Below are 17,221 nucleotides of genomic sequence, written 5' to 3'. Positions count from 1 at the left end.
CGTATTGGACAGTTTAACATAGTACTTTCCCAGGCCGCTTCACATGCAATAGTACATTTAAAGGCCATCCGTAGTTTTCAACCAAACTTGCCTGCAATCTCTCCAGAACAAAACAGGGCGTGACCCAATACTATACGGGACCTGGCTACATCACGGATAACCTAGGATCAGCGGGTATTGCGGAGAAGAATCACAAGTAACAGCGGCTCCCACCTGATAATACTCCGGTTGGCAGAACCGACGACATGCCCAAGAACCATCAGCTTTTTCCGCTGGGGGTATCATAGACTTCGTCCCCACGTGTAGTCTCATGTCTGCGGCTCTTCAGATCAGAATATACGATCCATGGCAAACCATAGACAGAAAGCTAGGAATGCAGTTATAAATAGGAAGGCGCAAAAGTTCCCTTTTTAGTCAGGAGGGCGAGGTGGATCTGACTAGAATGCAACAAACCCGTAGAGAACTGCTGCTCCTGGCTCTATGCAACGAATGACTGTTGTCCGAGTGATTGCTACTTAGAACGGTACAGATATAACCGACATAGTGGATAGTCCCATGGTCTGGTCGTCTACTACTTATTCACTGACTGATTTTCCGACATATTGCCGAGGCAATGGAAGACGCGCTCATGGGCTCCCAATATCGGGGCTCGACACTCGATCAAAAGGGGTAGTAAACAAGGTTTCATATCAGGGCTCGAAGTTTGCGGTTGTTGCGGAACTAAACGGGTAAAGGGGCCGCTTCGCCTCAGGGATGGCCCAATCCCCCGCAGTACCCGGTGCGTTTCAATTAGCATATCTTGAATTTGCGCAAAGACTCATGTTAACGCGCGCTATTCTGACTAATAGCAAACGCGCGGTCTGCTCAGTTTGTTCGGGCCCGAGGCGGCCATACCTGCCATGAGTCTGTTTGTCCCCAAAGTTAAAGAGGTCTTCAGGGCGCAATATGCCACAACTGTAAAACCATCTAATTACTTTTGTTTAATAGGCGTGATTAAGTGGCTTAATCAACAGTAGTTGAGTCACAGATCGTGCGTCAGGTGATTCCCCGCACCCCGAAGTGCAAGTACAGCGTTACAAGCACATATTCAAGAGCATGTCGTTCGGACTATTTAATGCCGCACAGGCTCATATGAAGGCGCTCTTGAAATGACCTCATAAACTGCTCAATATTGCAAAAGTCCACCAAACTCTTAGTTCACCCGTTACTGCACAATGTCATCAGTTGTTGCTGGCTCGATACGCCCTTGGCATGATGGCGAGGAGAAAATGCACAAACTGCTCCGAGTTCCACACAGGGACAACCCTACAGTTCCCTCCATCAGCCCCCGTGCAGCCCACCTAATAAAGCAATCTCCCTTGCTTGCAATTGGGACGCTTGATCAAGAAGGGAGGCCATGGTCTTCTATCTGGGGAGGGACAAAAGGCTTCGCTACTCCAACTTCTGATTCCACCTTGGATATCAAAACTCCAATCGGGGTGACCTATGATCCTGTAGTTGAGAGTTTGTTGTTGGATTCCACTAACAACAGTGGAAGATTGGTCTCGTTCTTAGCGGTCGATCTCGAAAATCACCAAAGAGTGAAGCTTCATGGCAGGGTAGCCGCTGGATCGTTGGATACTCTCGATGTAGAGGCTCGGGTCGATGTTGCTCACCTTATCGTCCACGTTGACGGTAGTCTCGGTGAGTATAACCCGGTCAATGAAAAGGATACCAAAGCTTACATTCTAGGCAATTGTCCCAAATACCTGAACGCGAAGCACATTCTTCCTGCTCCTCCAGACCCAAAACTCATCTCGAAGAGTCCCCAGCTGCACCTTAAGGCCCTCACTTTGCTACATCGTGCAGATTGTTTTTTCATATCCCCATCGCATGGGAGAGAGGCTATGGGTACAAATATCCGGGGCGGGCCTCCCGGGTTTGTCCGGATCGTCTCCAACGAACCCAGTGGCGGTGTGTTCATATACCCGGAGTACTCGGGGAATCGGCTCTATCAGACCCTGGGCAACCTCCAGATATCTCCTTTGGCAGGTTTCGTCTTCCCGGATTTCGGATCGGGTGATGCATTGTTTATCACAGGGAGAACAGAGATTCTAATAGGAAAGGACGCGTCTTCTGTTCTTCCTCGCTCAAATATTGCCGTCAGAGTGACCATCACCTCGGCTCGTTTCCTAGAGAAGGCGCTTGCCTTTCGAGGGATTCCGGGGAAACCATCCCCTTACAATCCAAGTGTCCGATATCTAATAACGGAGAAAACTTCTTCGGCCGCTCTTGCAGATCGCGAATCGACCGTTACTGCGACACTAATTCGAAAGGAGATTATCACTCCCTCCATTGGTCGATTTCGCTTTCGACTATCAGACAAAGAAAAGGCGGGGCCTTGGAGCGCGGGCCAGTATGCAACATTTAGTTTCCAAAATGAGCTGGATATGGGTTACAGGCACATGAACGATAGTGACCCATCGAGCCTTAACGACGACTTCGTCCGCACATTCACCATCTCATCTTGTCCAGGATACGGCATCCCTGATGGTGAATTTGAGATTACCGCTCGAAGAAACGGCAAAATAACTAACTATCTTTTCCGAGAAAGCACCCGAGTCGGATTGGAGGTTCCACTAAAGGGATTTGGGGGCGACTTTAGTTTCAAGAAACAAAGCGACGATGGTATACTCCCCTTTGTTGCGGGAGGGATCGGGATCACGCCCGTTCTAGCACAACTTCCGACCATTGATATTAGAAAACTTCGTCTCTTATGGTCAATCTCGATTGAGGGCATCGCTTTGGTAGTGGACGCGTTCAGGCGATTTCCCGGGCTGCCCTGCTCAACAACCGTGTTCATCACAGAACTTAGCTCGCAGCATGGACGGGTCCTTGAAGAGCTAGAGGCGATCGACTCATCTGGAGCACTGGTTTATTATCGAAGGATGGGGGCCAACGATATAGATCTAGCGCTGGCAGATACATGGTATTTCTGCGGTAGTCCTTCCCTAAGGGTCCCAGTGCTAGATTGGCTCGCCGGCAAGGACGTGGTGTATGAAGACTTTGATTACTAAAAGCAGATGTTTCTGGAACTCCAAGAACGATAGGAGATATTAATACATTTTTTACGCCGTCAAGACGTGAAGTTGTGCTTTAGTTGGTGGAGAGTCTAATAGTTGGAAAAGTCCAGGTATTAGAACTTGAGCTCAGAACCAAAGGAAGCACAAAGTATCAACGGTCTGATGTAAATAAATAAAGTGCCTACTTCAGCAGAGATATCTATTTGAAAGTCTCTTCTCCTGTTGCGATGTTAAAGCTGCAGATACATATCTTTGGATCCCACAACTATGCTAGATCTGCTACATGAGAAACGAACCAGCCGTGCTGTATCCTCTCCAACGATTTCAGGATCCTCAGGTTTAGCCTTACATGCGCCAGGGTGCAACATATCCAGGGTTTCACCTCCAGGATCCGGTCTCTTCTGCATATCGCAGGTTATCGAACGAGGCACTGCACCAAGCGGGGCACCAGAACCCCGACTTTAGTTCGCTACTCCCATGCGATCCACTCAAGCAGTCGAGGTAGGATTTACTCAGAGTAAATAAATAAAAGTTTCGTTATCTGAGGGATGCTGCCTCTAACATGACTAGTTTGGTGGTGGGGAATTTATGTAATGTGGCAATGCACGCTTCCCAGTTACTGCTCCCCTAAATCCAATCTTCGTGGCATGTTGAGCAAGCCGGCGGCATTTAGCCCTTAGGGGACTCACCTAAAAGAGATTAAGTCGGACGTAGTTGACAGCTCTATTACATGACACCGCCAGTCTTTCCAGTATAAGCCCCTGTCGCAGAGATTTCCGGGGAAAAGTACAGCGGATAGTACATATCCTTTCATATCCAAATGGTATTGTTTGAGCGGAAGTATGTGAGTTGCACTATCCTAGTGTCTAACTATCCGGTGACTGTGATTGTCCAATATAGAACTTTGGGATTGGAATGATTCCGTCAATGTACAATGCTGGGGGGCGGCAGATAATGATAAGGCACAAATTTTATCCAATCATTCTAGCTCCAAGTTGTCGGCACATTGCCTCCTTCTGTAACACGAAGTAGAAATCCAGCCTAATTTCTCCTCTGAATCGTTCAAGAGATGCTGGCAGCAACAGACACACCGCGCCCTACAGTCCGACTACGTCAATCGGGCGTTTTGCCATCTGCTATTGGTGGGGAGTTTATGATCTTGGCGATTTCTCTCCGCAATACCCGCGGAGATGGTGGACAAGGAACTAGAGTTTACTAACGACTATTAAATATCTCAGCGTTCATGTCTGAGACCTTCTGTGGCCAATTCTCCCTCGACCGACTCCCCCACGACCCCTGCTCAGACATCAAAATGGAGAGCAATCTTTCTTTGCGAGGTAGGACATTAGCGGCACAGAAGCCCGTCTTCTTGAATGTTCTGGGTGATATATGGGATCCTTCATCAAACCCTGATGGAGTTGTGAATATTGGGCTCGCCGAGAATGTCAGCCTAACACTCTCGATATTGTTAATTTATGTGTTAACCACTCTTTAGACTCTAATGCACCAGGAAATGAAAGAGTTCATGAACTCCAAGGTAATATCCACTCATGCACACGCCATGTGAAGAGATGGGGACGGCTCCTAATCTACCAGGGTTTAGATGCATGTTGATTCCCATGCGTTGACGTACGGGGATGGGTTTTCGGGGTCCCGTAAGCTCAAGGGGGCGCTTTGTCATTTCTTGAATCGCCACTTTCATCCTCGAGTTGCGTTGTCTCACTCTCAGCTCACCATTACTTCTGGTGTGAGCAATGCAGTCGAGTGTTGTGCCTGGGCCCTGTCCGACCACGGGGACTATATCTTGATTGGGCGTCCCTATTTCAATGCTTTCAAGCCTACGTTTGGAATACGTGCTGGGTACGGCAATCTGTTTCCCCCAACCTACAGACCCCTCTGTGTTTCTTCTTACCCCAATCGAACGGAGTCCTACTGAAACTGACCCTCCGTTCTTAGAGTTGGTCTTCTTGAGGTCAAATTTGGAATGACCGACCCATTCAGTCTTGACGCAGTCCGAGAATATGAGAAAACATATGAGGAAGCGCGTAGTAGGGGCATCCGTGTGAAGGCTCTCCTGTTGTGCTCGCCTCATAATCCGCTTGGTTAGTAAATCTCCCGCATAACTGCGACCGTCAATGATTTACAAGATTGTCCGATCAGGTCGTTGCTATTCTGAGGATGTTTTGAGGGAGTACATGAAGTTCTGTAATAAACACAAGCTTCATCTAATATCTGATGAGATCTACGCACTCTCGGTGTGGGAGAATAAAGATCTTCCTGGAGCGCCCATTTTCAAGTCAGTGTTGTCTATGGACATCGACAATATCATGGATCCCAGTATGGTTCATGTAGTATGGGGTTTAAGCAAAGTAAGTGGCCTCTCTTGGGTTCTACATGGTCATAAACTTAGCGCTGGTGAAATCAGGACTTTGGAGCGACGGGTCTACGAATTGGTTGCCTCATTAGCCAGTCAAACATGAGTCTTTTGGAGGCTGCAGATGGAATCAGGTAGAATTGTGTGACTCGCCAATGTTGCCAACTGCTGACTATTCTTCCTTTTAGTCTCTATAACTTTCCGTCAAGCTTAGCAGACAGTATTGCGGCTTCGATTTTACTTGACGATGAGTTCAGCAGCAAGTACATTGCGACGAATCAGCGCCGTTTAGGCGAGAGTTACCGTTTCGTGACCGACTTTCTTACGCTCCATGATATTCCGTATTACAAGTCCAATGCCGCAATTTTTGTTTGGATGAACCTTGCAGCGGTCTTGAGAGATAAGTCGATCAAGGATGCAGACATCCTTAAGGAACTTCAAAGGCAGAAGGTATATATTGCGGCGGGTTATGCCTACGCAAGTGAGGAGGCAGGGTGGTTCCGGATGGTGTTTGCCCATTCCCAGAGTGTTCTTGAAGAAGGACTAAATCGTATGCTTCGGGCTCTACATTGCTTGAATTCATATTAGAAACGCCATCATTTGTTTCCTAACAATGGCTTTTGCGTTTTATGTTAAGCTTCTTCTAGTAAAGGCACAATGTACATAATCGCAACCGGCACTACATTTTCCTACGTCCGTAGGTTGGTGAAAGTTCTAGCAAATCATCTAATGCGCTCAGCACTACTAAGGCCTCATATAACCTCGATAAATCTCCTGCGGGGACAGATTGGAAGACGTTGCGGTTTACCCGGTCTTGGCTCGCTTATATCTTGGAGCCTATGGGGGATGGAAACTCTGGAGATGCAGTGGATAGTGAATGTACTAAATACGAAAAGAGCCATAGCTGGTCAAACAATATAATTGCTTTTTTCGAAGTAGTCACTCTTTGCCGAGCAACAGTTGCTTGTTAGGAATGCAGCTTATAACTGCTCTTTAACATCGAGCTAAGTTGTAGTGGGGTGAGCACATCATCATCACTTATACCCTACAATATGATGGTCACTGCAGCGTGGGTGCCCATTGGGGTGTTACGGTACAGTAGTTGGATTGCTTTATATTAAGAGACTCGTGCAGTGGTGTTTCCTGAAGCAATCGTTAAACTTACCGCTTTGGGTGAAGCGCCTCTACCGTATTTCATGAATTAAGATCCCGGACACTCCAATCCGCCTATTCCACAAGAGTCTTAACACTCACAAGGCTATTACATTACACCTTGCGTTTCTCGCTTGCCTTCAATAGCGTTCTGGAGAGTAGCTTCTTTGTAGATTTTCAATCTCCTTCGGAACTCATATCCAGCTGGAGCCAGAGGAGCCAGAATCCTGCAGGATCCCTCAATGATCTGCCACATCGGGTTGAACCAGCCTATCTGACTGGGTACACGATATGAATATGGCTGACTTGAGCCCCCCGTTGCCGGGGATTTGCGAAAATTCCGAAGAAGCGCTCTTCTCCGATCCAGTCGACTCACCTGTCCAGTGGGACAATATTGTTGTGGATGGTCTTGAGGCCTACCGACAATACGTCACGCCCTTGAACCAGGTCGGCTACGAGACAGATTCTGAACGAGATGCGCTGGTTGATATACAGCCCAAGGGGTTTTTCCTCCGACCACCCCCCTTGCCTCACGAGCTCGATACCCACATGACACCGGACGCACAACTATTCCAGACGATTCACATGGGCGCCGCGGTGGTCGACCCCAACCAATGGCGCCTCATTGTTGACGGAATGGTGCTCCATCCGTTTATGCTCAATCTCCGCCAACTACAGAGCATGCCACGAACGTCCATCACGACATTCCATGAATGCTATGGTAGCCCGCTTCTCCCTCCGACGCGGGCTGTACGGAGGGTTGGAAACGTACGCTGGACTGGGGTACGCTTACGCACATTGCTCCAGATGGCACGGCCCCAGAGGTCTGCGTCATACGTCTGGTCCGAAGGCCTAGATGGTGGGATCTTTGCCGATGTCTGGGCAGATCGGTATCAAAAGGACCTTCCCTTGGAGAAGGCAATTGCTCCTGAGGTGCTACTCGCATTTGAGATAAATGGGGCTCCTTTAGACAAGGAGCGTGGGGGCCCAGTCCGCCTCGTAGTTCCGGGCTGGTACGGCACTAACTCCACCAAGTGGATCAGTCATATCTCTCTCCAAGACAAGCGCGCAACCGGGCCGTACACCACCCTGTTCTACAACGAGATTGATCCGGCCGATCCTGACGGTCAGCAGAGACGGCCGGTGTGGAAGGTGGAACCAAACTCGATCATTGTGCGTCCTCGTCCCGGCGCGACCTTCGCCAGTGGACACACTATAACTGTCATTGGTCGTGCCTGGGCGTGCGAGGAGATAGTACAAGTGGAAATCAGCACCGATGGAGGGAATTCTTGGTGCAACGCCCAGCTTACTCCGCGGAGGGAATTCGAGTGGCAGCTGTTCCAGCAAAGAGTGGTCTTAAGTCGTGGCGGGTTATATACAATCACTGCGCGAGCAACAGATAAATGTGGACAGCAGCAACCCTTAAGTAATCGACGCAACCTTGTCTCTACGGTGAGCATAAGCGTAGCCGAGGGAGACGAGGTATAGGAAATGAAACAACCCTTTACAGGCGGTCTGCTTGACAAACGGCGTCCTCGTTTATGACGCCGTACCTGAGAGGCTATTCCCAAGCCCTTTAGCTAAATTTGCCGATGCTGGCTCCTGTTCTACTCACAAAGGATCATTTGTTGGGGCGATTACAAACCCCGTGGTCTTCTTACTTAGCTACGTTCGATCTACAAATCGCATCGAACGCATTGTACAAGATCGCTGGACTAACAGAATAAAGTAGGTATCGGAGGTGCTGACACTAGCGGGCGCCACCATCAACGTCATCGGCTTCTTATTGCTTATCTAATTCAATAGAGATGTCCGCAATATCCGCTCTTCCAACCTAAAGTAATTTCCCCTTTAAATCACCTCCACTAGCTCATGGTATCTATCATTCTCTTGAAGCGACCAACTGAGGACCATTTTGGCTCATTGGTCTGTTGATGCCACCTGGCGCTCAAACACTGCTTCTCTTCCAGGTCACATGATAGCTCTCATGGCCCATACGTCTGCACAACTAAAGCGCAAGCGCTCTCGGATCGCCTGTGAGCCATGCCGGGCGCGGAAAAGGAAATGCAATGGAGGGAACCCATGTATCACATGTATGAGCTGGGGTTATGAATGTTTCTATGAGCAGCATTCTGAGCCGAAAACCTCACGCTTTTCCGAGTCTTCACGGCCGACACTGCAGGATGAGCCACGTGCGGAACGCCTGAACCAAGGAAAGGAACCAGCAGAACTCCAAGGTGTTATCCGAAGTATGGAGGCGAATTCTGGGGCGGCATTTATCAGAAGGATGGGCCTCAAAGTTGATCCAGCGAATGCACCTAAACTCAATCTCTTTGGGTGGAACATTGGCCCTCGCCAATTACCATCCGGCTCGGGACCTATCTGTGCCTATCCAATCGTTGATATCCTCTCTCGTACAGCTATGGAGTCACTGGCGACTGTCTACTTTTCTAAGGTACATCCATGCTACGGCTTCATCGATCGTCAACAGTTCTATGAGCGCGTAGACGCCCGGTGGGGTTCGCCCCTCGCCAGAGATCAGTACGATAGTGTCCTCAGCGGTGTCGCGGCACTAGGGTCCCTGTTCTCCGAGCTGAGCCCAACGATCACCGAATTACACCTAGTGGAGGCAGCCCGATCCATTCTCGACGTTAATAGTTTAAGTGGCGCGCCTTCCTTAGACTTTGTGGCAGGCTGGACGCTTCGGGTTGTCTATATGCGGATGACCGCTACACCCCATTCTGCATGGATCGCAAGTTCCACATTGATGCATCTCATCGAGGCAGCCGGTCTTCACTTGGAATCCTCTTTTGAAACAGTCCTTTCCAGCGGCACGCAGTGCGATCAAGATCTTCAAAGACGGCTAGTTGGCGTGGCACAGCATTTGAACATGTGGATCTCCTATGATATAGGTCTTTCTAGGGTGCCACATCAAAGCAGCTTATCACCCCTTCCGTTACCTAGGTCCGATGACTATACTGCCGAAGTTTTGGGTCTTCTTCCGGCAACAGCAAACTTGGACCCAGGGAAAGCACAAGATGGCAAAGACCTTGAATCCTTGCTTCTACAGGTCTTGAGCAGGACTCATACACAACCTCCCTCTGTCCTCGCCCAATGCAACCTTGTGCTTTGTCTCCTTCGACGCCTATGCACATTGAATGTCAACATCTCCACTGTTGCCACTGGGGATATTCTTTCATTACTAAAGAAAGGTCTCCAAGCAGCACGCACTCTAGTTATAAGCTGCTCTCCGTGGCAGCATATAGCTAATGTACCATTCCACACTATTTGTATTCTTCTTCACATGGATACCCAGTCATCGCTGGAAGTTCTCCCTGAGGCCGTGCAGACCCTAAAGCTTGTTGCCTCCACTTACAATACCAATACAGTAAGGGAGGCCTATGATACTGCACTTCTAATCATTTTTCTCTATCAGAGACGAAGAAATGAGGATTCAAATTTTCTGAGGGCTCTTTTAGATAAATGTGAGGAGCTGCCAGAGTCCAGGCTTTCTCCCCACCAAACTGGATCCTCATTCGAAGAGTTAACATGGCTGGAGGGTTTGACTGCCGACATGCCGACTTTGCAAGGGGTTGATCTGAGCCAGCTCTTGCAGAATGACTGGCCCAGAACCAGTCTAGACGCTGGTCTTTCGGAGTCAACATATTTGCCTTGATCATGCTGACCGCGGGCTGTATGTCTCAACCGACGCCCAGCATCATGCAGTGGCGTTCGGCATGCTGCACGAGCACCGGATAAAACTACAGATTACTCTCTACGGAGCACGTGTTGGCGGCCCCTGTCTTGGTGTTAAGCAGTAGTCGCGAAGACGCCGATGAAATCGGCTGTTGAGGAGACAGCATGGCAGCTGGGGCTTGTTGCACATGCGTTCGATGCCTCAGGAACAGTCGCTCGCGCAACTACCTGAAGAGGAACTATCAGCTTCAATAAGCCAGTAGAGGTCTGCGCAACAGAGCTATGACTCTTAAGGTTACGCTGCTTATGCGCAACAAGCTCCAGTTCAGCAGTAAAAGAAGGGGCGGCAGTCACTGCAAAAGCAAAGATAATCAGAGCAATAATATTCCTTCTATAGACGATTTTGATGTTAGCTATCTGGGAGTAGGTTGTGCTTCTGCTGATGGCCTGGTTTCGATAGGAGTCATAGGACTGTGTTACTAACACAGCCGCATTAGCCGCAAGGTGGGTGACAGGCGAAATCAACCGATTCCTGGTGCCTGAATCCCTATGCGGGACAATCCGCCATTCCATCAAAGCCCCTATCTAGTAACTAGTTAGCTAGTCAATTTATGGGGCAAGCTAACTAATATAGACAATCGGTAATCTAAATATTCCAACTCCGAGCAATAGATTCCGACACGTGCAGCAGCTTCAAATACACCAGTTCTTCTTGGTTTTGCAAAACGGTGGACGATGGGGGCCATTTTCTCTACCATCCGCCGGATCTGTCTCGACTTGAGCGCCGTCATCTCTGAGCTCAATCAGACTAAACACTCTTTTGACTCGCTCCTTGCTCGGATCTCAAGTGCGACACCTCCCGTGCCAAATCCATCCATATCCTATTGGCAAGAAGATCCACCATTTCCCAACTTAGTTGACGTCCAGTCTCCCGATTTGCCGACTACGGCCGATATCATCGTTATTGGCTCAGGCATCTCCGGCGCAAGTGTGGCATATACGATCCTCACCCAGTTCGATAAACGTGGGATCTCCCCGGAAATTGTCGTTTTAGAAGCGCGAGATCTTTGCAGTGGCGCAACTGGAAGAAATGGGGGCCATATGAAGTGCTCGCCGTATGTAGAATATGCAGGGCTCAAGGCAAGATTTGGAGTGGAACATGCGAAGAAATTACTTGGTTTTCAGCGTCGAAATTTGGCCGCTATCCTGGATTTCGTGCGACAGAACCAAGAATTGAAAGCTAGCGAGGCTCGAGAAGTGCAGACCGTGGATGTTTTTACCGACGAAAGGATGTGGGTTAAAGCGAAGAAAATGGTGCAGGAGCTAAGACAAGATGCCCCTGACATGGCTGAAGACATCGTGGTTCATGATGGCACGGAAGCGTGTGAAGTGAGCTTCATATTTTTCTTTCCCTATTTGGTACCTTACTAAATCATATAGGAACTTCACATCGACCCCCAACACTGCTATGGCATCATAACTTACAAGGCTGGGGCACTTTGGCCATATCGCTTCGTTACGTCTCTCTATGCATCCCTTCTTTCGACCTACAGCGCTACCCTTTCTATCGAGACCAACACTCCTGTAACTGCTATACAAGTCAATTCAGGTGATCTCAACAGGCCATTCACTGTTCAGACACCCCGTGGACAGATAACTGCGGCCCATGTCGTACATGCCACCGACGCATTTGCAGCGAACCTGCTCCCTGGATTGAAGGGGAAAATATTTCCCGTGCGGGGACATGTGACGGCTCAAAATCCAGGAACTCTATTTCCCAAGTTTGGCGGTGCTAGGTCATGGAGCTTCATCCACAGGCGCGGTTTCGACTATGTCAGTCAGCGTCCAGGAACAGGTGAGCTTATAGCAGGCGGTGGCCTGGTTCAATCACCAGAAAAGGGAATGGATGAGTTCGGTATTTGGCGAGATGACCGAAGCAGCTTCGCTATCCGCGCCTATCTGGACGGTCTCTTACCCACAATGTTCGGGGCGCACAACTGGGGGGCTGATACCGGTGCCAGGGTGAAAATGGCTTGGACTGGCTGTATGGGATTCACGCCGGACCTGCTACCCTATGTTGGTATTCTGGACCAGAAAATCACCCAGCGAAAAGTCTCAACTGCGCGCTCAAGCAAAGATGCAAAACACCCGGCAGAATGGATTTCCGCAGGCTTTCAAGGAGAGGGCATGGTCCTAGCATGGCTATCTGGAGTCGCCGTTGGACTGATGTTGGTTGGAGAGGATGACGAAGTCTTTGAACAGGCTCCAGGCATACCAGGCGGAAAAATTGGCGAGTGGCTGCCGGAAGAGTTTGCCTGCTCCAAGCGGAGGGTGGACTACTCAAACGTGTCTGATCTTGCAACACTCCTTTAAGATTCTGACTTGATTGAACTTGTTGGACGGCAAGCCCCAGGTTGCAGCGTATTAGAAAGAAGAGAATCCGCAGAGAATCCGCAGAAAGATGACGGAAGAAATGAAGCAAGATATCATTGGCCCGAGTTAGCGGAGTCTAGCACCTAAGCGTCTGATAACGATCGAGGCTTTAATAATGACATGTGGTCAAGATGGAGAAGTGCTGCTTCCCACGGTTTGGGTATATTGTTTGCGGCCTTCGTGGGTTCACCCACTTTTCTGATACTTATATACAAATTCATGCTCTCCAGGTAAACAGCATTCTCACTAAAAAGCTTTGAAAATGGAACATTTCTAATCGTTGGCAACCACCTCATGGATTCATGGCGCCGAGCGGCTCTTTCGTCTCAATAATGGACCAAAGGCTCGGAAGACGAGAGGAATGGGGATCATAGTTGCAGCCAAGCAACCGAGTAGAGTGGCTGCCCATTGCACTCCTAATCTTTCGAACATCTGCTTTGAAAACAGCGGAAATCCGGCCGCAACGGCGGATCGGAGTATAATGTTTGCAGCGACGGTTGACGCGGCTCTGGAGAACACGATAGTCAGTTTCCAGCGACATGTTACAGGCGGCGTTAGATCAAGACTGACAGAGGCAAATAGGAATCGACCAGATAGTTGAAGCAGGGAAGGAAGATGCATAGGACGCCAAATCCGATAAATACCCCCGCAGCAGTTGGGGCCATCCAATGGATGCGAGAACTAAAGCTCGTCCAACCAAACCTTGGTTGGAAACATGCGTAAGCTTGTGGTCCATTAACTGTTGCGAAACTGCAGACTCACCAGAAGATTCCAACAGCGAACACGGGAGCACCGACAATAGCTGGAGACAGGCGCCATTCAGGAACTGCAACGTTGCCATTCGCAGCAAGCTTCTTCGCATAGGACGAATTCTGTGTAATGATAAACCCGCATGCTAAGAGCTGGCCAATAATAAGGGCAATAAATGGAAGGCCACCGACGCCGGGACTCATTCCATAAACGGACTCGAACACGTATGGATAGGCTTCCAGAAGCGCATACACCAGCCCGTAGATGAATGACATATAGAGGGATATTAACAAGACAATTGGTTCTGTAGTAAGGATCTTCAGCGGACGTGTGAAGTATTTGTGGATCAGCTCATGAACATCAACCTCGACCTCATCCAGCTTTGCATGGATACCCCAGTTGAATGTTTCTCGTCGAATCGCTGCTGCCTTTGCAACTAGCAAAAGTGGTGCATAAGTTTCTTTCAGCAAGAGGATAAATAGACTAACACTCGCAAAGCCCATAAAAGCAGAGATGTATAGAGTCCACCTCCAGCCAAGAGAACTTGATGAGATGAAGCCACCGATAAATGGTGCGCTAAAGGGGCCAACGAACACGGTGAGAGAGTAGATGGTAATAGCAGTGCCACGCTGAGAGTTATTATAGACATCCGATAGCACCGCCGGGACCACGGAGAGTTGACTGGCACCGAAGAGCCCAGCAAGAAAGCGACAGATAATCAACGTCTGAATATCTTTGCAAACTGCGGCGGAAATGGTGAAGATGGCAACGCCCAGCATGCCAATAGTCAACGGCCATCGTCGCCCTATTAACTCGGATGTAGGGGCCCAGATCAACGGACCAGATGCGAATCCAAGGATGTATAAGGTCGTGCCAAGGGTGCCAACCTCGGGGCCCACGCCAAACGCTTTGCTTGCATGACTGGCTCCTGGAGCAAAGATCGCGCTCGTGAATGAAGCTGTGAGTGTACCGAGGCAGGCCGTCGCTGAAATACGGAGCCTGGGATAGCACGGGATATTGTCAGAATCCATGTCACCACAGCAAAGCACACGATGGGGCATACTTCAAAAAGTAACTCCAGTTGTATGGGTGCTCCGGATCGTCGGGTCCATCAAACTCAACAACATAGTTATCTGAGTCAATTAACGGCGGAGGAAAGGGCTTCCCAGCCCCGATGGTTAAAGGTCGATTGTCATTCTTAGTGCTTCCATGGCTCGAACCGACGGCCAGTTGATGCTGCAGGCTATCAGTGATCGCTTGTGCGGGATTGAAGGGGCCAATGTTTTCCTTCGAGTTGCTCATCTGAGAGAGCTGAGTACTGCTCTCGTAGAGCTTTGGTGACACCATTGTTACAGAATGGTAGGTGCTATGAAGCCGAAGAAAGGATTGATTTGATGATGCAGATAAGTCTGGCTAGGAACCTTGTAGCACTTCTCTCTATTGTGAAAGAAGGAACAAGGCTCAGCTATAGAAGGTCAAGAGATTTCAAGAAAGCCCTGGATGGCGTCCGAATCACTCACCGTTCTTTGGCATGTGGTTTTTATTTTTTTATTTTTTTTCCCCCTTTCTGGAGAGTGAGATATCTATTAGACTATTACCCATTGCACGAAGTAGGGTTCAGTACAAACGCCGCGGACCACCGCGGTTATTGCGGAACCAGACAGATTTGGACCGCAAATTGTACTGGCTAAGTATCTTACCCATGCTAGACCATACCTATCTGTTCCATTAGATTCCTACTATCGAGTGTTCAGCGGATCAACATATCTCTTCCAAATGGAGACATTGACTGAACTCAATCAAGGATCTAGCTCAGCCTGGAGAAGAGTAGAACAATTCCGTTTTATAGTATACTTGAGCCAGCAGGCTCTTTCCAGGCATCCTGGGCTTATGCCAACTGGGGCTATGCCATCCTTAGCAAGATCATCAAGCAAGCCAGTAGCCTGAGCTACAGACTCAGAGGTTTCTTTCTAAGAACTTGTTCAATCCTCCTCACCTTAACTAAATAATAACTGCCTCTCCAGTAGGTTACTCATACAGCGCTGATATATGGAACCTCGGGGTAATGGTATGTTTACTGTAAGTGCGTGTCGTATTTCTAATGCTTATGATCAGTTATGGGACGTACTCGAAGGCAAAAAGCTTTTCAGGAATATTGATCCTGCTTGTGTGCATGAATATGACGAACAGAGCCACTTTGCACACATAATGACCATGCTAGTCATCCTCGGATTACCAAAAGGGTAGACGCGCGTCGCAGTTCTACGATTTAGGCAAGTAGCTGTACTTTCAAGTCTGCTTATGTCATTGATGGATTGTAGGGGTTTTCAAAGGGCGTAGCAACCAGTTGTATATGGTTGCCCATTAGTTTCACTATTTTCTTAATCTCTCATGGCCTCACTAGCTGTAATCTGGCTTCATCTCAGGAGGGAGCATATACTCCATTTTCTCGACCTGTTCAAAGAGGAAACAATCTCTTGATCATTATGGAGTGCGCAAATACAGTGATATATTCCCATATGGGCAAGATATCACTTTCTATTCAAACTAAGAATGATGCTGACGTCAACACACATAAGCTTTGAGTAGTGGTGGCCGGGATTGATATCTCCTAGATAGTAGACATGCTACACTTGTCAAGTTTAGCCTTGTTTAATCTGACGATGAAAGAACCTGTGATTATTATAAATAGTTTCCTTAACAGGGCCATTATTTCAGTTGCAGATTTAACTATGTACCACTGCAATTGATACAATTGACGTTCATTCGAGACCATATACGGGAGACGTTACACATCACGCTCAACAAGGCCCTCCCAACTGCTGAGATATAAGGAAATAATACATTCTGTCAGGGATTAGTATGAAATTTGTGGTGGTTTTATATATTTGCGTCACCCTTCGACAATCCAAATACTTTAAGAATGATCTTTAAACACCATCCATTCAGCACTATAGATATCAAATCAATATTTTAGTTTTAGTGTGATAATAATTACTAGCAATCACCCTCTCGGAATATCATTTTGTGTTAATTATACCCCCTTCTTCTAAAATAATTATAGTCCTTTAGTAGAACCATGAAATAAGCCCTAAGGCATCCATCCATGTTTTAGGAGGAGAGGTATAAAGATATATCTCCTCTAGCTCTTTACCAGCCTTCCTAGTTATGTAGATTTATTTACAGAAGCTTGATGTAAGTATCTAGGGTGGTAGCTTCCTCTTCTCCCACTTTCCCACTCTTACTAAAGTAAAAGAGAATTTTAACAAGGTGCTTACGGCCTACATAAGGCAGAGCCTTTCTATGCTCTTCTTAAGATAGCAATAGACTGCCTAAACAGGTCTTAATAAAAGCATATTATTTGCTTTACCAGTATTTGTGAGCACACAGTTAACCATATCTCAATGCCAAATAGACAGGGCCGAAGAAATTATTCAACTTGGGAACGGAAGTTTTTCAATTTCTGCAAGGCAATGTCCGAGAAATTAAGTAGCAGCACCCGGATAAGATATCATAGGACACAAGGCACAATATCATCCCTGTCAGTACCGTGACCCAGGCTGGAATAAGGGCAATACGGATGACATGCACCGTAAACAAGACAGGGCTCCACCAAAAATAGATATACCTGTTATGTCGGTACAGGAACAGATTCCAAAGTGCATACTGAAGAAGAATCTCCGGAATTAAAAAAACCGCGTATGAGTGCAACGAAAGAATGTCGGATGCCTCCGCAGAGCATGAGGTTGTAGCA

At 48.1% G+C, this 17,221-nt stretch overlaps 3 protein-coding genes across 3 annotated transcripts; 2 read left to right on the top strand and 1 right to left on the bottom strand.

Moving 5' to 3' along the window:
• Positions 1 to 1,214: 1,214 nt before the first annotated feature.
• Positions 1,215 to 3,056, top strand: ALT_0297 (uncharacterized protein; the record flags this gene model as incomplete). The annotated part of the gene is made up of 1 exon (XM_033555165.2): positions 1,215 to 3,056. The coding sequence occupies one exon, from the start codon at positions 1,215 to 1,217 to the stop codon at positions 3,054 to 3,056; it is 1,842 nt and encodes a 613-aa protein (XP_033411056.2).
• A 1,318-nt stretch (positions 3,057 to 4,374) lies between these two features.
• ALT_0296 (uncharacterized protein) lies at positions 4,375 to 12,657 on the top strand (the record flags this gene model as incomplete). The annotated part of the gene is made up of 11 exons (XM_033555166.2): positions 4,375 to 4,506; positions 4,558 to 4,599; positions 4,666 to 4,922; positions 5,019 to 5,164; positions 5,223 to 5,431; positions 5,488 to 5,570; positions 5,625 to 5,986; positions 6,956 to 7,951; positions 8,559 to 9,500; positions 10,973 to 11,673; positions 11,725 to 12,657. 11 exons carry the CDS (start codon positions 4,375 to 4,377, stop codon positions 12,655 to 12,657), a joined length of 4,803 nt encoding a protein of 1,600 aa, XP_033411057.2.
• A 360-nt stretch (positions 12,658 to 13,017) lies between these two features.
• On the bottom strand, positions 13,018 to 14,814 carry ALT_0295 (MFS transporter; the record flags this gene model as incomplete). Its single annotated transcript, XM_089598962.1, has 4 exons — positions 13,018 to 13,225; positions 13,288 to 13,398; positions 13,480 to 14,466; positions 14,531 to 14,814. 4 exons carry the CDS (start codon positions 14,812 to 14,814, stop codon positions 13,018 to 13,020), a joined length of 1,590 nt encoding a protein of 529 aa, XP_089456626.1.
• Between the last annotated feature and the right edge of the window lie 2,407 nt (positions 14,815 to 17,221).

The sequence above is a fragment of the Aspergillus lentulus genome (assembly GCF_001445615.1).
Source record: "Aspergillus lentulus DNA, contig: Alt01, strain: IFM 54703, whole genome shotgun sequence".
In the NCBI taxonomy this organism is placed as follows: domain Eukaryota; kingdom Fungi; phylum Ascomycota; class Eurotiomycetes; order Eurotiales; family Aspergillaceae; genus Aspergillus; species Aspergillus lentulus.
This window is presented reverse-complemented; position numbering and strand designations above follow the sequence as displayed.